The sequence below is a fragment of the Oncorhynchus kisutch genome, linkage group LG1, assembly GCF_002021735.2.
Source record: "Oncorhynchus kisutch isolate 150728-3 linkage group LG1, Okis_V2, whole genome shotgun sequence".
Taxonomy (NCBI): domain Eukaryota; kingdom Metazoa; phylum Chordata; class Actinopteri; order Salmoniformes; family Salmonidae; genus Oncorhynchus; species Oncorhynchus kisutch.
This window is the reverse complement of record NC_034174.2, coordinates 65,720,740-65,742,257: the sequence shown is the minus strand read 5'-3', so window position 1 is coordinate 65,742,257 and position 21,518 is coordinate 65,720,740. Positions and strand designations below refer to the sequence as shown.

The window sequence follows — 21,518 nt, the reverse complement described above, 5'->3', positions numbered from 1 at the left end:
TAAGGGACAAGACACAAACACTCTTCTCACTTTAAGTTTATTACTATCCTAAATATCAAATAAATATGACAAAATATGAAATAGATACGTTTTGTATTTAATACACAAGAATATACAACATCTGAGAAAATAGATACGATAAAGTTAGTGCAGGAAAAAATATAATTCTGTCATGAAGCATAGCAATAGGCTATACATAATCAAATTACCCATATTAGGGCCGAATTCTAACTTGCATGCCCATAAATCGCATTTTCTCATGCATTAGTGTAAATGGGAGAGTTGTGCCAAAACGCAGTGACACATGGATATCAAGTTAGAATTTGTCCCTGAGAGGATATCTCTACTTATCTAATGAACCTCTAGTGCTTTTCAACCTCGTTATGATAACTACTACAGATTTATATCACAGTTTCCTGTAGAAATTAAGATAGCTCAAATTACTGTCCCCTCCAACATAACCAGGGGGTGACTATTAAATAAGGTACTGATCTACAGTTCATCAGCAGTGTACTTTGTGGAACCCTTTCCATCCAAACTATACAATGTTATAGCTTGCAACATCTATGACCTATCGATTTTGAAATCTACAGTATCTTCCTACCTTGTATGAAATTAATTGGGGTACCACATTTTTATGAACGGACACCACAGTCTTAGCTTTAGTGGAAATAAAGCTTTTTTGGCCTCAGTGGGTCATCTGATCTGCAACATGCTACAGGAATCCCTGTTACGTGTCTTTATGACACATCAGAGTATCTGTATCAGGTCTGGCTCTGGGCGCCCTCGTTGACGGAAGTGACTTCAAGGGTTTCCGGCATTCAGTCTGGTGATATTGTCTTATCTCACCTTCCCAAACTGGACAGAGTGATGTTATGGTTTGAAAATGATGCCCTGTGTCAACTCAATGGTCGGATTACAGGGCTGAAGAGGGTCGTATTCTGCGAAGACATGGCACACATTCTCCATACCCGCTTCAGTGCCTTTTGCCACTATACCAAATATCCTGGAGGGGGGGAAAAATAATCAAAGTTGGATATTTGCCTACATTGTTGTTAGCTTTCCTTCACAAAATCATACCTATTATAATATGGGCATATGCATGCTGAAGCTATCTAATAATGTAGAACATTACCTTGCTGGTTTGGAACTCTTGTGCCACCTGTGAAGATAAAAGGGGTAAATTAGAGATTAAAACTATGTTTAAAAATGGATAGGGATTACAGTCCATTCAAGTGGACTTCATTTCTGATTTGTAGGCCCAGACTTTTTCCCGACCACATGACCTTACCAGGAAAAACTCAGGGCCCTTAAAAACAAGCTTTTGAAAGAATCAACTCACAGTCTCTTGTCTGGATCTTCACCACTGTAGCTGAGCAGGTGTGCAGGGTAATGACGTCTGAAGAAGAGTCTAATGGGAACACACACATTCATCAGGTTTCACTTAATCAAGAAAGGTCTTAGAAGTCATTACCATAATTCGATCATTGTTGAATGCTCAAAAGAAAATGTAATTCAGAAAATATATGTTTCTTACTTTCTCTGGATGTCTGTCAAAGTGACACCTTTGGGTGACACCTTCAGGTTGACTATGGTGGGTGTGATGGTGCCCTGGTCCATCGTGAAGGTGGAGGACACAGCCTTTTGTACAGCGCATGGCCCTGTCAACATCTCAGTGGGGATTGCACTCAGGTAGAGGAAATTGCAAGCTAGGGAGAAGACAAGGAAGATAATTCATTAATTTGAGAGAAGAGAAACCAGTGTGATGCTTTTTATCACAGCTGTCTACTGCGGCATGTAGGGCAGGAGGACAACCACTACATTGCACTGCAGATTTCGACACTTACCAGTCATTTCCTAAATATTATAGGAGTCCAAATGCTGTGTGCAATGTAGCCTACTGTGACTGTTTATAATGTAGCATAAATTATTTAATGCAAAAAGTTGCAACATTGTATAAAATCTGCCCACGTTAAGCAGATTCTTAATCAATAAGCAGGTGGTGAGTTTTTGTATGAGAGGCAATGAGAGTGTTGAATTTAGTCAAGATAAACATGAATTGCTATTTTGATACGTGAGGCTTATTTGATCAAATATAATGTAACGACCCTGGGTTTATAAGCGCGGAAATCGACTCGAGAATGCTTTTGCGGCACAGTCGAAGTGGGATGTGCTTGGCCGGTGAGCGCGTAAGACCTAGAGTCGCAATCTTTGAAAGAAGGGAGTAGTGTAACGAGCATGCTTTTGCTGCACAGTCGATAGCGCGCCGGACCTCGGGCTCAAAGGTCGAGGGTTCGAGACCTGTTTAGGTTGTTACGAGTGTAGTGATTTAAGTGTGATTCACGTGACATCCGGGCAACTATGAGAACACTTTATAGAGTTGTCCCTGTTGAAATTCGAGACGGTCTATGCATATTGAGGCGAGCATAGAATCTCACTCTCCAATAAACACAGGCGGTTGACGTCAATACCCCTCATCGAGTATTCAAAATAGGCTTTAAATAACCTAATCCAAATAGAGGATTAGGTGGGAACTTGACAGCACGCCATTCCGCTCTGTGGACAACGAATCCATTGTTGAGCAGTAGACATAGGTATTTCGTCAATATCGTGCTTCTACACCTGCTTTGCTTGCTGTTTGGGGTTTTAGGCTGGGTTTCTGTACAGCACTTTGAGATATCAGGTGATGTAAGAAGGGCTTTATAAATAAATGTGATGATATCCACGTTTCTGGCTGTATCAAGCATACTGCGATGATCCAGATAATTAGCGGGTGTTGCGAGAGGTCAGGTGGGCATCTCACCTGTGAGCTTTCTTGGCATGCACGGCTTGGGAATCCCTAAAAACATGCTATTTCGATTCAAGTGACTTTTTAGAAAGCATTTTCGTTAACCCTTAACCTTCTGCTTAAATTATCCTAACCTACTACACCAAAGTGGCGTGTTTTTAGGGAATCTGCACGGTTTACCTGAAGATGCCGTTCGCTAACATTGTAAACATTTAAATATGTTCCTAAAGTATATTACGGGGGAAATAACTTAGTTGAACTGTAACAAGTTCAAGATAACCAATGCAGAAATGTTTACCCTATATGGAAAAAGATTGCAGTATGCTGCAATTCTTTCTTCCAAAACACCACAGTCAACTGCATTTACTGTTATTTTACTGCAGTTTCAAAACTGCAATATTTTTTTGTAAGGGCCAGTTTGCTCAGGTAAGCCATTAATAACAGATAATTAGCTAATATTACAATGAAACGCTGGCTACTATAGCTAGCTAGCTTGGACTATTTCTTTAGCCAGTCACCATTAAGGCCTATTATTCTGTCTTTAGAGACAGAATAATATAAAACTACCTAGCTGATTGGCAAATTGATACCACAACTAGATAACCTAATGATGAATGTTGGGGGCACAATTCTCACCAGTCTTTGTCTTGTCTTCTGGTGCTGACCTGTCAGTTGTTCCCTCCTGTCCTTTATTCAGATCTGTAGACCAAACAGATACTATTTAATTGCCTGGTTTAGAAATAAAAACGTTGCCTTATATGTGAAATATGCAATTATTCAGATCATCATACAATTTATGTAAACATCTGTGGCTTGTTGCCTAATAGATTTAGGCTATTTGTTAAATTATTATAGCATACCATGTGACTGGAGCAGAAGTTTGCAGGGTAGGGCATATGCAGTGATGGTGTGTTGGAAGACCAGGGCAGACAGACTACCTGCAAGGGGATTAAAAAAAACAGTCCAGTTGTTTTAACTAAATGTGGTTGAATATACATATCAAACGATAAAGTATTAATGTTGTTTCAAGGAATGGCCACAAGAGGGCATGGGTGATCTTTCTGAGTCATGGTATTACATCCATGCATCAGAGTAGCCTTGATGACCCAAGGCAACAACAAAGCAACCTCAATAACACAAATGTGTTTGAGATCTATATAGATTATCACAATCAGACTCAACTTTTTTTTCTTTTTTTTCTATAGTGTGATTGTTTGAGTTGCGGTACAGCCAATATACATCTGATCTACTTTCTTTCTTACAGGACATAGGATAGAAGCCCACATCTCTCAAAGCCCTGAAAAGCAAACAGCTCCATCCTTCTGCCTCCCAATTTTCAGGACACCGACCAGACATAGCTGACTCAAGTCTTGTGATTCATGCTTCTCCTAAACCAGGGTGTGGGCCTTTTGTCAAGATTGACAGATTGTTCATTCATGGTAAACAAAGAAGTATGGGATTGATAGATTGTTACACTATGAATAAACAAAGTTGACGTAGCCTACTTCTTACCAAAGTATGGTTCCTGTGAGGAGCCCTTGATACGGACGCCCTTGGCCGACGATTCAATGAGAAAGTGCCTCACGAGCTCTGAGCTGCCTTCCGCTACAATAAAGAAGCCAAGAGTCAGGAAAAGAGACAAGGCAGATATGCAGTATAGTATTTACTGTAAATGAATCTGATATGAGATATGACATAACATATGGACAGATGCCTTTGATTCTACTGTGACTGGTATTGTTGATGATGTGGTGTTGTGATAATAGTATAATATTGATAATAGTTACTGTTGATATAAGAAGCCAGGATTTAAACACTATAATAACATTCTGGTAATTAAATGCTATGGAGTGTTTGCACTGCCACAGAGGTAGATATTATGAGTAATGAGCAGCCTCCGGTTGCACCACAGATTTCAGGATAAACACAGACAGACATGCCCACTCAAGTCAGCAGCAGAGAGAGTTAGGTAAGTCCTATCAGGTCTTTTCAAGACACATTGGTATTGATCGTGTGCTTTAGTTGAGTATACTCTGTTTATAGGACTGTGTAATGTGGTGTGTGTGTGTGGTTATTCTGAGCAGCAGTGTTGAACGGGGAGAAAGACTTCAGGATTGTTTACCTGGTTGGCCAGTAGGGGATATATTGATGGGCACCTGGTCCACCTTCATAGCCAGCCCGAAGGAGCCTCTGAAGGACGTGCTGTCTCTCACCACGAAGGTCCCCGGCTCCTTATCTATCACTATGGCCTCAGCTACAATCACACAGGTACCACAGATACAGCTTAGACAGTGCAGGGGTATCCCCATAGAGTCACCATTGTTTGTCACTGTTGACCGAGTATTAATAAAATATTAATAAATAAAGTATAATAAAGTATTAATAAAATCATTCATTTTAGTCTAAGATAAGTTTTGGTTTTCAATTTAAACATACATTTGTTTTTTGTCTTTAACTTAATATCGGACATACATTTGCTTTGCGTCTTTAACTTAATATAGGACATCAAATGCAACAACGTACATACAGTTGTGGCAAAATATATTGGCTCTCCATTTCTTCTCAAAATGCTTACCCTGAACTCTGTTGATGTGTGGGCGGAACCAAAACTGAGAAGTGTCCATGACAAACTTCATCGAGTGCTGATTGCCTTGGAAAGCTAAGGGACCATGAAAATTAAATGCACATTATTTTATTATTGAATACGCACAAACCTTTTCCCAGCAGAGGGCACTGGACAGAGATTTTAGATTTTAAACAGATTAACGAGGATCATCATCATCAGGACTCACAGTGAGAGGGAGATGGCGAGGATGGCCTGGAGCTGGGCCTCTGCTTGATCTTTACGTCTGGGACCATTGCCTCTGGAGGTGACTGGGGGCTGAGCTCCCGCTCTGGAGCTCCGTTGACCAACACCACAGGGATGTCTGTCAGTGAACCGGCCAGGGAGGCAGGGCTGCTGTGAGGGCTGCTGTGGATCCCCTGGAAGTGGCAGAGTGGTGATGGGCCGGTCGGCAAAGGCTTGTTGGTGAATGGCCTGGTCGAGGACCTGGACACGTCGCTGAAGGAGCTGGATGTGCGGTAGAGGAGGAGAGACTCGGGGCTGTCGCCTTCACTGTCACTGAGCAATGACTGATAGCTGTGGAAGAGAGATGAGTTGAAGAGAAGATGTTTACGGCACTGTTGAGTCCAGACAGGGGATTGGTAGAACTTTCAAGTGTCAAGCTGTGACAACACCAGTTAGTGCTGCTCTATGGAGTCAAGACTGGTCTAACTTGCCATTATCTTTGCATAAAACTAAGATATTAAAGTAATTTCCAAAAGCATGTATTGACAGAGTGTGAAGGGGTCTGACCTGCCCATTATGTAACTGGTTTCTGAGCCGGGCGAAGTGGAGAGCATCGAGACGGCACTGTTTCTGTGAGAGTGTGACATGCGCAGGGTAACCGGGGATGAACACATGCCCACATCGCCTCCCTGCATCGAGGGCAGCCGCCGGCGGATGACACTTCCACACGGCAGTGGGGGGCGAGAGGAGGCATCAGAGAACACCAGGGAGCCTTGGGGGCTGCACCTGGAGCCAGAAGCAGAGGACAGTGGGATGGGAATGCTGCAGGAGGGGGAGACGGAGGTGGAGATGTTCCTTGGAGAACAGCCTCTGGGGACCAGCACACAGTTGGAGACGTCTTCATCTGGAGAGAAGTCATCTGGAGAGGAGGGAGAACGCCAGAGGAAGTTGGAGCAAATAGTGCTAAATATCGACTAGATAAAGGGAATGGAAAATCTAATAGGTCTATGCAATTTCTTATATCGTTAATGTTGTGTTATCTGAGAGGAGAGAGGAAGAACATCCTAGAGAAGCGTGAGAAAGGAATGTTAAGTGGCTTAACCAGTGAATGAACTGAATTTCCCTTTTCAGAGAGCAATAAGTCCCACAATTGGTGGGATTTGTTCTCCTTGTGTTTCTAACATACAGTCACTTACGAGAAGTGATCACACACATTTAAAATTGGAGGTCATAAACGTTTCCTTCCCCATAATATGAATGAGAAGTGTTGAAATAGTCTTCTTATGATCAAAAATCATATCCATTGCGTGCCGTTACAGATAAAAATGTATTGCCTTTTTAAAACCCACATACTCTACAGTCAGTGCAGATTGTGGAGACTCATTTAATCTCGTACGTGTACTCACTCATACATCCCATTCCTTTCCCTTCTATGGCTGTGTGTCTGTATTAGATGGGCGTGGCTTTATGTCAATGCTACATTGAGTATACCAACATTTAGAGCGCCTTCCTAATATTGAGTTGCACCCCCCTTTTGCCCACAATTCAACAAAGCCTTAATTCGTCGGGGCATGGACTACAAGGCGTCGAAAGCGTTCCACAGGGATGCTGGCCCATGTTGACTCCAATGCTTCCCACAGTTGTGTCAAGTTGGCTGGATGTCCTTTGGGTGGTGGACCATTCTTAACCAGTGACATCAATAAGGGATCATAGCTTTCATCTGGATTCACCTGGTCAGTCTATGTCACGGAAAGAGCAGGTGTTCATCATTTTTTGTATACTCAGTGTATACCACACAAGTGTTTTCCTGAGAGGCTAAAGACAGAAGGTTGAAATTCCTCCACATCATGCAGGCTTTTACTTGTTCAAATGAGTCCCAACCCTCCCTTTTCAAATACATCAAGCAAACACTGTGTTCCTGCTGTGAGGGTGAGAATGCAGTACTTTGCCATGGAGAATTTCCCCGGATAAGTTTGAACTTGTCCCCCCAAAATTATGCCTGGCTGTATGATCTACCCGCCTGTCAGTAACGGCGGGAACCTATTGAAATAGATGAGTCTGTTGCCCCATGCCACTGAGGTGAGGTGTCCTGTGGTCAGGGTGAGTGAGACAGGCGGGTCACTGTTATGTAGTGACGAGAGTTAACGTGGATCGGTGACACGTACTAAGGGGGAGATCCATTGATGAGTAGGTAGTAACAGTAACTATATCCATCACAATTACTGTAACCTCATTCAGTACATCCCACGTCATTTGTTCTTTGGTTGTTTAAGAATGAATACTTCTATATATGGAATTGTGCTCACTTCTGTTTTTCAGTTGTTCAGACAGTGACTGTTAAAGGTTGACTGTATTTAAAGCACCACTGTGTGTCTGCCTCAGATGTTCTGGGTGTGGTATGTTTTTTTGTCTGGGCAGTAACCCCAGACAAATGTACTCTATTTTGTAACATTAAACTGATGTGAAATTATGGGTGGATTTTTACATAGCCCCGGGCCATGGGCACATGAATGGGGCACAATGGAAGTTGCTATTCAAGGTTCTTAGGCTTGGTCTCCAGCCAACGTAACTGCAGATGTTTCTAGCCATGTTTTACGACGGAAAAGTACCCTAGGTCTAAACTCCTTCATTGACTAAGTTTGACATTTGAATTGAATGACCGAAAGTAATTCAGTAGGTGTAGGCCTCCTGACAGGTCTACGTAGAAATATCAATAAAAAAAATATATGTAGATAAACTACAGTTGAAATAAAGCATGTGAGCTTGTACTGAAATAAAAATAAATAGGCCTATATTACAGCATATGAATCAATATTGGGCTTTATATGCCCTCTCACTCATTGTCCTACCTGTGTGGAGGCTGCTGGACTGGGACCTCTTGTTGAAGTGGATGGGCTCAAACGTGGGGTCCAGTTCCAGAATGAGCTGGTTCAAGTTATTTAGTGAGATGTCCAGGTCATCCTGTTCACTGCAACTCCCGTTGGGGTCCATCATGGCGCTCGGACTGCACCCCAGAGCCGCCTCATGAGCGGAGTCCAGGCAGGTACTCTGACCCACCCTCAGAATGTGATTGGGTATTATGTGGGACATGGCTCCAGCTATAGGCATCACGTAAATCTCTGAAACAGACACACCAGTAGGATTAACTCACTCTAATACATCTACTGCTGTAAATATCGCTCTTAGTATAGCTTGTGTAAATGAATCCGATGCATATACAGTACCAGTCTAAAGTTTGGACACACCTACTCATTCAAGGGTTTTTCTTAATTTTTTTACTATTTTCTACATTGTAGAGTAATAGTGAAGACATCAAAACCATGAAATAACACACATAGAATCATCTAGTAACCAATAAAATGTCAAATGTATTTTATATTTTAGTTTCTTCAAAGTAGCCACCCTTTTCTTTGATGACAGCTTTGCACACTTGGCATTCTCTCAACCAGCTTCAGCTGGAATGCTTTTCCTACAGTCTTGAAGGAGTTCCCACATATGCTGAGCACTTCTTGGCTGCTTTTCCTTCACTCTGCGGTCCAACTCATCCCAAACCATCTCAATTGGCCCAAGCAAGTCTCTTCTTCTTATTGATGTTCTTTAGTAGTGGGTTCTTTGCAGCAATTGAATCATGAATGGATGATTCACGCAGTCTCCTCTGAACAGTTGATGTTGAGATGTGTCTAATTAACTTATCCTCTGCAGCAGAGCAAAATATGGGTTTTCCTTTCCTGTGGCAGTCCTCATGAGAGCCAGTTTCATCATAGTGCTTGATGGGTTTTGCAGCTGCAATTGAAGAAACTTTCAAAGTTTTTGAAATGTTCCGCATTGACTGACCTTCAAGTAATGATGGACTGTCGTTTCTCTTTGCTTATTTGAGCTGTTCTTGCCATAATATGGATTTGGTCTTTTACCAAATAGGGCTATCTTCTGTATACCACCCCTACCTTGTCACAACACAACTGATTGGTTCAAACGCATTAAGAAGGAAAGAAATTCCACAAATGAACTTTTAACAAGGCACACTTGTTAATTGAAATGCATTCCAGGTGACTACCTCATGAAGCTGGTTGATAGAATGCCAAGAGCGTGCAAGGCTGTCATCAAGGCAAACGGTGGCTACTAATAAAAAATATATTTTGATTTTGATATACACTGTTTTTGGTTTCATGTGTTATTTCATAGTTTTGATGTCTTCACTATTGTTCTACAATGTAGAAAATAGTACCAATAAAGCAACCCCTGGAATGAGTAGGTGTGTCCAAACTTTTGACTGGTACTGTACATATAGATTGTATTTGGATTACTGTAACAGCGCTTTTTGAGTTGTTATTTGGATTCGTTCCCACGTCCCATAACCAGGTAAGTCAATTAAGAACACATTCTTATATTCAATGACGGCCTGGGAACAGTGGGTTAACTGCCTGTTCAGGGGCAGAACGACAGATTTGTGCCTTGTCAGCTCGGGGGTTTGAACTCACAACCTTCCGGTTACTAGTCCAACGCTCTAACCACTAGGCTACCCTGCCGCCCCAAGAAAAAGCTGTCAGTTAAATGACATTGCAATTCAACAGAACCCAAGTAGAAGGCTCAGTGCTAAAAGATCAGATATTGTAGATGATTTACTCGTTCGTTTTATGATTCATATCATATTGCTTTTTCATTGGATTCACACACATTGTTATCGTGACACAATGTTATCTTGAGTGAATTAAGTTCAAATATCACTCTTCCACATTGTGTGAACTCCACCCAGCCTTTCCCAGTCTCAATAGACCTGCAGCTGTCCCGTGAACTATATGAACCTTCCACAAACTTTCCTTGTATTGTTGATAGTATTATCAACAAAGGTCAACTCTTTGTGAACCCAGTGAAAGGAGCGGCATCTAAATATGAGTAATATTTAATTATATGAGACCTGTTTACTGTTGGCTTAACAGCTACTGGCGATTAACAAATACTCATATCCTTCTCTTCAGGTTTTCTGTCTACCAGTTGCTTACCAATACGGTGGTTAACTTTACAGCACCACACATGCAAAAGTATAGGTAAGGGCCATAGTCATTTTGAAAGTTGCATATTTGACCTAGAAGTATGACGCAATCTCTTGAGAAAGTGAACGGTTTGCGTACAGTGATAGTTGAGGGGATAAAGGAAGCAGTCAGAGGAAGGGTGTGGAGTGTGTAAGAGGGAGAAGGACTCTACCCCCTTGTCTCAGACAGGGCAAGGCACCCAGTGAGTCACAGGGCCAGAGGGAGTCGCCATGACAACACAACCCTTGTTGTCCCCCCAACACTTCCATTGCTGATACAGCAATCAGAGACCATACATTTTCTATCCTGATTTACCACTGGTATTTACAGCAATTAAAATATGTGCAGATGTTACTTCTAAGAACTGCTTCCTATTTTATTTTTTATTTATCCTTTATTTAACTATGCAAATCAGTTAAGAACAAATTCTTATTTACAATGACGGGCTACCCCAGCCAAACCCTTCCCTAACCCGTACGATGCTGGTCCAACTGTGCGCTCGGGAGGCCCTATAAAGACCCCCTTTAGTGTTGTTGTAGTTTACAGTAGCCTACTTTTTCCACATTCCAGACAGAGTGAGGAAAGTTGATGCCTGAGGCTCACTGTTATGTGACACACTTCAACATCGTTCTATCAGCCTTGGGGGCAAAACATACTGTAGTTGCAGTAGCATGAGGTTGTAGCATTAGATTGCGACCCTGCGAAGGACGTCCAATCTCTATGTGCAGGTAGCATGTGCATGAGGTCCTGACCCACCTTCACCACAATATACTGCTGGGAATAATAGATATAAGTCTATTACTGAAAAATCACGACCCTAACATTTGGAAAGACACAATGATCTATCCTTGATCAATACAGTACTAATGTTTTATGATACTTGTTTGCATAAATCTATTTTTTTCTCCAAAGTGTAAAAGCAGAAGTATAAGTTAACATAGTATACATATTCGAATTAAATGCATTCTTAATCTACCTCCGTCACGTGTGAGATTCTGTATACTGAAATATAGTTGAGGTATCTTACCTTTTTGTTGTTGTCTTGTCCTCAATGTGTAAGGAAAGGGGTTGTCTATATCCCTGAGGTTTCAAAGTAAATTAATCCAAGAGTAGAATGCTTTTATTGATAGCTCCCAACTCCTCCTACTGTCATCCAGTCAGCCGACTGTTTCACACGCCCTTGCCTTGCAGCTCTAATATTCTGGGTTAGGTCTGATGATGTCATCAGTTGTAGGATATTAATTTGAGGCAGAAACAGGAATTATTCATTATCACGAGGAATATAATTCGTGGAGATTTTAAATTTTCTAAGTGGATTTTACAGATCTGTAACTAGAATGAGTGAATTTTAAAGGATGGGTAGTGTTCTAGAGAACACATTCGTGAAGAGGGCACGAGTATAACCCATGTCTTTTACTGTATTTTTTTGTGCAAATTTTGCACTGAGATACAGTAAATTGGACAACTTCCATAAGCTTTACATTTTATGTTGAAAGCCAATAAATGTTCTATAAAACTTACAATTGATCTCCATGTCTTTTAGCATCTGTAAAACAAAATGCTGTGGAATCAATAAAAGCCTATCTTATCACTATTACAGTTGTTAGAAAGGAGTATTAGGTAACTTTCAGAAAGGATGTAAAGGGATAACCCCTTTCTTACAAACAATAGCCAATTGTCATTTGCATTTCTGGGGAACCGAGTCAATTGCTTTTCTGGGGAACTGAACTCCCAAGGTTTGTATGTCTGACTTGTGCTAACCTCCTCTGTAACCCCCTAGTTTGAATGCAAACCATTTATTAACAATTTATTAACCATGCCGTGTGATGTTCTTTTTGTCCTGTGGAAGCCTTCAAGGTCACACTTTATTTGGATAGTCCATCTGTAGATGCTCTGTAGATGGTCATACTATCAACAAATTATCTTTTGTTAAGCAACTGCTTGCTAAGATTACGGTTAAGGGTAGGTTTAAAAGAAAGGTTAGGTAAGGGTTAATGTTAGGGTAAGGGTTAAGGTCAGTAGATAGTTAGCTGAAATGTTACTGATAGTCCAACTGTAGATGCTCCACAGACTAAATAAAGTGGGCTTCAAAGACCCATATTGAAGCAAGGTACTGTAAATTGGTTGAAATCTAACATGTCAAATAGCCTAGACGTAGGGTTCCCACATGAAAAAAATACTACAGTTTACTATGGAATACTACAGTACTTGCTATATAATTCTATAGTAGACTGCAGTATACTGTTAATCAGTTCAGTGACTGCCTAAATTCAACACACCTGGTCTTCCAGGTCAGTTAAACCAGAAACATGAAGTGCCTGTGGCCCTACAGGACCAGGGTTGTCTACCGCTGCTGTAGAATACTATACCACACTGTAGAATCCCTCGATCATGTGTAGTACTTAATATAGAATGTTGTAGTATATAGTAAATACTACAGTATTAACTGCAAAAGAAGCACTGTAGTAAATACTACAGCAATGTCAGTAAAAACACTACAGTCCACAAAAACACTACTTATTTTACTATATTAAACACTGCCGTGTTTAATTTGCATATACCCTGCCCATTCCTCTCCCCTGTATCGCAATTTGTGCCACCCATAAGTGAGAAACATACATGCCAAGTATAGACCATATATTAATTTCCCTTCAGGTTATTGAAAAGAGCAGAAGCACCGAACTAGCTGTTCTGACCCCAGTCCTACCTACTTACAGGTTATGAAAAATGTTCTGTTTTAATATTTCTCCAGTAAGTTTCTTGAAGGAGAAAGCCTCCACTTCTATTTCAAAGATAGTAAAACAAAAACACCATGTCTGCAAAAACAGTAATATTACTACAGTATAGTCTTCAAAAACACTACAGTAAATACTACAGTATACTAGTCTGCAGAAACACTACAGTAAAGTACAATACGCAGAAACACTGAATTAATTACTATAGTAGATACATTTTTTTTTACTTCAGTATTTATACTATAGTTAACTGTAAATACTACAGTAAAGTATGCAAAAACACTGCAGTGTATACCACAAAAACACTACAGTATTTATACCATAGTATACTTTAGTCTTTTTTCATGTGAGTTGTTGAACAAGTGGTCAAATGAGACCAGAGCACACCTTTTTAAAATTCTTATTTATTTACTAGACTTCGGAAATAAGACTCAAAACAACACAGAAATAATACAAAGACATTGAGTATTTACAGTGCTAGTCCTCCACTGGCAGCTCTATAACAGGAAAAAATGGAATGGTACAGACTTGATCTAAATCAATACCTAGTGGCGACAAGTAAGCTGCCTGATAATTTAAGCATGCATGTCCTTTAGACCTTTTCAGTGACCTATAGAACACTTACAAAAAAACTATTTAAATATAGTCAGAAATAAACATAGGCTGTGTACAATATCTTGTCCATGTTGAAAAGGCTGACAGATTAGGCAGCATTGGCAGCTTTAGGGGGAGAAAGTGGTTGTGGTCTCTGTTTCCATGGCGGCCGCTGAGCTCCTCTTGCCGCAGGTGTACTGGAAAAATCTCTCCTGGCTCATACAGCCCAGATCCTTCAGCAGCTTCAGGAGGTCGCGGCGGAACTTCACCCCGATGAGCGCATACACAAAGGGGTTGAGGCAGCACCTCAGGAAAGCCAGGCACTGGGTGATGTCAGCGGCGTAGAGGAGGCTGTTGTCATAGAGGCAGTCCTTGCTGCCCCCCTTAGCCGCGTCGAGAGTGGTCAGCAGCAGTACCAGATTATAGGGCACCTGGCAGAGCAGGAAAACCGCCACCAAAGTGAAGATCACCTTGATGGCCTTGTTCTTCTCAAAGCTCCGGGCCTGGCACAGGGTCTTCACAATGGCGCCGTAACAAAAGGCCATGATTAGGAGCGGCAGAACGAACCCCAAGACCATCTGGCTCACCTGGATGGCCACGCGCACCTGGTCTGAGCCGGCGGTGTAGGGGGTGCAGGTCTTGTTGCTGATGTTGGTGTAGGACATCTCGGGCACAGAAAAGACCAGCGCCATCACCCAGATGACCACAGAGGTCACCTTGCTAATGAACACTGCCATGGAGCGGTGGCGGTGGGCAGAGACGGCCTTGGAGATGGCGAAGTACCTGTCGGAAAAATGACAAAGTAGGCTTTATATAGCAGGCTCATATAATACTTTAGTGAACCATATACAAATATTTACAGAGATAAAGCAGATCAGCCTATTCGGTCACAGCAGAGATAAGAGCAGATCAGCTTATTTGGTCACAGCAGAGATAAGAGCAGATCAGCTTATTTGGTCACAGCAGAGATAGGAGCAGATCAGCTTATTTGGTCACAGCAGAGATAGGAGCAGATCAGCTTATTTGGTCACAGCAGAGATAGGAGCAGATCAGCTTATTTGGTCACAGCAGAGATAAGAGCAGATCAGCTTATTTGGTCACAGCAGAGATAGGAGCAGATCAGCCTATTAGGTCACAGCAGAGATAGGAGCAGCCTATTAGGTCCCAGCAGAGATAGGAGCAGATCAGCCTATTAGGTCCCAGCAGAGATAGGAGCAGATCAGCCTATTAGGTCACAGCAGAGATAGGAGCAGATCAGCCTATTAGGTCACAGCAGGACGCACACTGCAACACGTTTCGATCAGGCTTTTATTTAACCAGGTTAGTCTTTGAGAACGCTTTCTCATTTGCAGTAACGTACCTGTCCACGCTGATTGACGCGAGGAGGAACATGCCGCTGTAGAAGCTGACCTTATAGATGGTATGCATGGCCTTGCAGATGAACAGCCCCAGCACCCATTCCGTCATGGAGTTGGTCGCCCAGAGGGGCAGCGACACGACAAACAGCAGGTCGGCGACGGACAGGCTGAGCAGGAACACATCGGTCCCGGTCTTCAGCCGGTTGAAGTAGACGTAGGTACCGATCACCAGGATGTTACCGACCAGACCGAGGAAGCAGATGAGGGAGTAGAAGGTGGGCATGAACCAGGAGCGGAAGTGGCGGTTGGATTCCTTCTGGCATTGCTGGGTCCAATGATCATAATCCAAGTCAGTCTTGTCTGTGGGGTAATCAGTGTAATCAGTGATGAACTCTGTAGTCATTTTTTCACTCTGAGAGAAGCAAGTCTGAAAAAAAGACAATGGGACATACTGTAAATCAGGATAATTGATGATTGACTGGTGTAATCATATGCCTTGAATTCTAATAAAATGTCATTCAAATAGATTAGTGTTCAGGTTCAGGGAACTGGGTCCAAAATAAAGCAGACACAATGTACAGATGAGTATACCACTTCCTGAGAGGAAGATGTGCTATACAGTATGCTCTCGAATGAAAGACTGTGGTTAGTACCAGTGTAGTGTTTGTGCGTTTCTGTGGGTAGATTGTGTTAGAGTTATAAAGATATCAGTTAATTGATTGTCAAAAAAAATTATATCAAAAGACTATTAATACTTCATACAAATTATATTGTAATATATGGTATACTAAAGACTGTTCATACATGGTTCTTACCTCAAAGTAGGTCCAGATCAGCAGAGCTGGTACTAAGATTTGTGTATCTGAAAATCAGATAAGGTGTGGTTAAAGCTCTTGAGTATCAGTTGATCGATAAATAGACTGATATGTTAGTTGACTACAGTGCCTGGCAAAAGTATTTATCCCCCTTGGCGTTTTTCCTATTTTGTTACATTACAACCTGTACTTTAAATAGACTTGTATTTGTATTTCATGTAATGGACATACACAGAATAGTCCAAATTGGTGAAGTGAAATTTAAAAAAATTACTTGTTTCAAAAAATTCTTAAAAATGGAAAAGTGGTGCATGCAAATATATTCACCCCCTTTGCTATGAAGCCCCTAAATAAGATCTGGTGCAACCAATTACATTCAGAAGTCACATAGTTAGTTAAATAAAGTCCACTTGTGTGTAATCTGTGTCCCATGATCTGTCACATGATCTCAGCATATATATATACACCTATTCTGAAAGGCCCCAGAGTCTGCAACACCACAAAGCAAGGAGCACTACCAAGCGGCACCACGAAGACCAAGGAGCTCGCCAAACAAGTCAGGGACAAAGTTGTGGAGAAGTACAGATCAAGGTTGAAGGAGCTGGAGGAGTTTTGCTTTGAATAATGGGCAAAAATCCCAGTGGCTAGATGTGCCAAGCTTATAGAGACATACCCCAAGGAACTTGCAGCTGTAATTGTTGCAAAAGGTGGTTCTACAAACTATTGACTTTGGGGGGATGAATAGTATCGCACGCTGAAGTTTTCAGTTTGTCTTATTTCTTGGTCGTTTCACCCCAAAAATTATTTTGCATCTTCAAAGTGGTAGGCATGTTTAAATCAAATGATAGAAACACCCAAAACATCTATTTTTAATTCCAGGTTGTAATGTTACGAAATAGGAACAATGTGAAGGTGGTAAATACTATGCCAAGCCACTGTATAAGAACAAACTTTGGAAAGAGTTCAAGACACGTCACTTATGATGACACGTAGGAGTTGATGTCCCTTGTCATTAGCATAAATTGTTTTTCTAAGTGTCAATAATACATTTGAGTTGTCTCAACTGTTCGGTATTTAGCTTGTACTGCAGGGTTCCTCAATAAGTGGCCAATAGGCCAAATTCATCCCACAGGTGATTTTATTTGGCCCCCCAGGTTTTCTGAACATAGTGTTTGTTGTTGGACATAAAACACCAGAAAATCACCAGAAAATCACCAGGAAATCACCAGGAAATCAGCTCAAAGTGTTTGGGATTTCTGCAATTAATTTGCAGTGTGCAAATCTTTTATAACTATGTTCTGGACCTGTGACCATTCACCCAATGAAAAATATTCACACGGATGAATGTAATTGAGGAGCCCTGTTGTCCAGTGTGCAACATAGACATAGCAAGGACATCTGGTGGTAACAGAAGGGGATGCACCAACCCAAATATGAAAAGCATTAAAAATATCATTTTTCTAAAGAGGGAAAAAGAAACAAACAAACAAAAAACACGATCAAAAATACCCCTTTGTCCCCCTGAGGCCCATCTGCTAGCCTGCTATCCCGGCCTGCTAGCTGAACATTGTTCATGTTAACATTAGAAGCCTCCCCTCTAAATTTGTTTTATTCACTGCTTCAGCACATTCCGCCAACCTGGATGTCCTACCCGTGTCTGAATCCTGGCTTAGGAAAGCTACCTCATTAGGGAATGAGAGTCCCTAACTATTTTTTTTCTTCGGATAAGATAGAACTGCCAAAGGGGCGGAGATGCAATCTACTGCAGAGAAAGCCTGCAGAGTTCTGTCATGCTATCCAGGTCTGTGCCAAAACAATTCTAGCTTCTACTTTTAAAAATCCATCTTTCCAGACACAAGTCTCTCACCATTGCTGCTTGTTATAGACCCCCATCTGTGCCCAAGACATTGATCACCCCCCATCTATCTTCAGAGTTTGTACTGTTAGGTGACCTAAACTGGGACAAGTTTAACACCCCGGCCATCCTACAATCTAAGTGAGATGCCCTCAATCTCACACAAATTATCAAGGAACCTACCAGTTACAACCCTAAATCCGTAACCATGGGCACCCTCTTAGATATCATCCTGACAGACTTGCCCTCTAAATACACCTCTGCTGTCTTCAACCAGGATCTCAGCGATCACTGCCTCACTGCCTGCGTGCGTAATGGGTCCGCGGTCAAACGACCTCCACTCATCACTGTCAAACGCTCCCTAAAACACTTCAGCGAGCAGGCCTTTCTAATCAACCTGGCCCGGGTATCCTGGAAGGATATTGACCTCATCCCGGCAGTAGAGGATGCCTGAATGCTCTTCAAAGTGCTTTCCTCTCCATCTTAAATAAGCATGCTCCATTCAAAAAATGTAGAACTAAGAACAGATATAGGCCTTGGTTCACCCCAGACTTTGACTGCCCTTGACCAGTACAAAAACATCCTGTGATGTTCTGCATTAGCATCGAATAGCCCCTGCGATATGCAACTTTTCAGGGAAGTCAGGAACCAATATACTCAGTCAGTCAGGAAAGCTAAGGCTAGCTTTTTCAAACAGAAATCTGCTTCCTGTAGCTCTAATTCCAAATCGTTTTGGGACCCTGTAAAGTCCATGGAGAATAAGAGCACCTCCTCCCAGCTGCCCACTGCACTGAGGATAGGAAACACTGTCACCACTGATAAATCTATGATAATCGATCATTTCAATAAGCATTTTTCCACGGCTGGCTATGCTTTCCACCTGGCTACCACTACCCGGGCCAACATCTTAGCACCCCCTGCAGCAACTGGAAGTGACACAACTGAAAGCCAACACTTACTTTGGCCACCTTTCCTTCCAGTTCTCTGCTGCCAATGACTGGAACGAATAGCTAAAATCTCTGAAGCTGGAGTCTTATATCGCCCTCTCTAACTTTATGCATCAGCTGTCAGAGCAGCTTACCGATCACTGTACCTGTACACGGCCAATCTGTAAATAGCACATCCAACTACCTCATCCCCATATTGTTATTTATCCTCTTGCTCTTTTGCACCCCAGTATTTCTACTTGCACAACATCATCTGCACATCTCACTCCAGTGTTAATGCTAAATTGTAATTATTTCGCCTCTATGGCCTATTTATTGCCTACCTCCATTTGCACACACACACACTACTGTGTTATTGACTGTACGTTTGTTTATGTGTAACTCTGTGTTGTTTTTGCCGCACTGTTTTGCATTATCTTGTCCAGGTCGCAGGTGTAAATGAGAACTTGTTCTCAACTGGCCTTCCTGGTTAAATAAAGGTGAAATAAAATATATATATATATATATATATATAAAAGAAATCTCATGATCAGAAAACTGGAAATTCTCAATCCGTCAAAACAGAAGTGACTCGGTTACAAAACATATCATGAGTGAACTGGGGCTGTACCTGCAACCATCTCAGTCTTACAAACCTGGTTCCAGTTTCAGTATTTCTATACTCAATTGATTTGAAACACTTAAAAAGTGAATTAACACTCTCCCTAAACATTAATTAAACAAGGGCAGCAGATGTCAGCGATTCACAGATGTTGTGTTAATAAGAAGTAGAAGCTCAATTTAATGATCACAGCCTACTGTAGCTATACAGCTGTATGGCTTGTTATCAGCCTTTCCATCTTAGCACCCTACATCACATACACTATGTTCACCTAACGGAAGCACATTTACTATTTTCTATTTTCGTATTTTATTGTCTACATGCATGCAGCAATTGACTGGACACACTGTTTTGCTAAACTTGCCCCACAGTAGAGCTAATATCCTATGAATAATCAACTATTTAAGAGGTTCAAATCACTTTTCCACAGTTATGAAATTGTATGAAACATTGAATGATCTTCTCACCTTTGACAGCGGTCATGTTGATTGAGAGTTACTACTGCGCTTTCGTTCAGTACACAGGTTGTGAAAGTAGAGAGACAGCCCGCAAGTCTAGATGAGGCTGTGTGAGGCGCTAGTTTCTCCTTTGAACTATACAAAAAAAAAAAAGGGCCCCTGGATCATAGTTACTCTCTCGGTGTCTTGTAAAAAACAATGATTAGGAATGAGAGTGAATGCAAATGTTGTTGGTTTTACGCATTGTGCAGGAGTGTGCAGGAAATTGACAAATGAACAATTTGAGGTATAATCTATGACAGTACAGAGAGATAGAACTGCTTGTAGTTGGTGATTTACTACCTATTGAACATTCGTGTTGAACTGTTGCATACAGCTATTGCACGCTATGAGAGGAAATTATTGTTCATGTTGTTCAGCACAGACACTCAGACACAAAGATCTCAGTGACCACAGTGGTTGAGGGAAAATGTATTGTCTGTTCTATTTTCAACACACAGTCACTAGAAAGATAACACCATTACGCTTGTGCTGTTGAGGCTTATTTTTGTAGTCCACAGTGAAGAATGGGCTACATCGGTTCATACAATATATAGGTCCTAAATCGGTATAGACTTGGTTTCTCATCTCGCCATTACAACCCCATTACTTAACAATAGGCTTAGATGTTGATGAAATTGGTCATGCCATCTCCGACTGAGTTTACAGCTGATGTTGGATTAAAAGCCATTAGACATTGATTTTAATTGTATTTTTAAAAACTTTTGTCTACTATTTTCTATTGTCTGCAGCTTATCCCCACACCTGCCTGTACTTTCAGGTGGAGCAGGGATGAAGGTAAGGAAAAGCTCCGTGTCTGGGTCAAACAGGGCATACTGCTTATCATTACAATACATGTACTGTATGTACTCTTAGAAAAAGGGTTCCAAAAGGGTTATTCGACTGTCCCCATAGGAGAACCCCTTTTGGTTCCAGGTAGAACCCTTTTTGGCTCCAGGTAGAACTATTTTGGGTTCCGTTTAGAACCCTCTGAGACCAAAGGGGTTCAACCTGGAACCAAAAAGGGTTACTCAAAGGGTTCTCATATGGGAACAAACAAAGAACCCTTTTAGGTTCACCTTTTTTTTCTAAGAGTGTACTAATATGTTGGATGAAAAAAGGCTGTATTACAAAGTCTGTATTAAAATGAAATCTTTAGCATAGCAAATAACCCACTTTGAGTTACATTTAGCTAGAATAAAAGTACAAATATAACTAAAAAACAAATACTGCACAAGTAAGTAACAAACAAGAGCGATGCTCATTCTGTAAACCTCATGCATTGAAGAGACTATTTTTAGGTGTCTTATACCAATTCTGGGTGTTTGCCAAACCAACAGCTACAAAACAGGCCTCCCAGAGCAAATGGCTGATATGTACTTCTAAGGTGAGATAGACTCATTACAGTCAACGCTTCATGCGTGTCTAATCCAAAATAATATAGATATGCTAATGTTTCTTCATGTCCCCTTTGACAACTTCGACAAATAAGTGATTTACACAAAAGTCT

General features: G+C 41.4%; 2 protein-coding genes and 1 long non-coding RNA gene across 3 annotated transcripts; 1 reads left to right on the top strand and 2 right to left on the bottom strand.

Moving 5' to 3' along the window:
* Nucleotides 1-21: 21 nt before the first annotated feature.
* Nucleotides 22-11,743, bottom strand: LOC109889180 (tensin-4-like). The gene is made up of 13 exons (XM_020480421.2): nt 11,634-11,743; nt 8,426-8,695; nt 6,144-6,495; nt 5,581-5,927; nt 5,364-5,447; nt 4,911-5,042; nt 4,301-4,393; nt 3,649-3,726; nt 3,425-3,487; nt 1,538-1,709; nt 1,343-1,411; nt 1,136-1,162; nt 22-1,006 (listed from the first exon to the last, which is right to left on the bottom strand). The coding sequence occupies exons 2-13, from the start codon at nt 8,682-8,684 to the stop codon at nt 874-876; spliced, it is 1,809 nt and encodes a 602-aa protein (XP_020336010.1). The 5' UTR covers nt 8,685-8,695; nt 11,634-11,743; the 3' UTR covers nt 22-873.
* On the top strand, nt 2,164-4,304 carry LOC116374839 (uncharacterized). The gene is made up of 2 exons (XR_004210797.1): nt 2,164-2,594; nt 4,053-4,304. It is a non-coding gene; the product is annotated as an uncharacterized LOC116374839 (long non-coding RNA).
* Nucleotides 11,744-13,725: 1,982 nt separating the features above from the next.
* LOC109894309 (C-C chemokine receptor type 7-like) lies at nt 13,726-20,174 on the bottom strand. The gene is made up of 4 exons (XM_020487752.2): nt 19,979-20,174; nt 16,109-16,155; nt 15,296-15,720; nt 13,726-14,718 (listed from the first exon to the last, which is right to left on the bottom strand). Exons 1-4 carry the CDS (start codon nt 19,992-19,994, stop codon nt 14,064-14,066), a joined length of 1,143 nt encoding a protein of 380 aa, XP_020343341.2. The 5' UTR covers nt 19,995-20,174; the 3' UTR covers nt 13,726-14,063.
* Between the last annotated feature and the right edge of the window lie 1,344 nt (nt 20,175-21,518).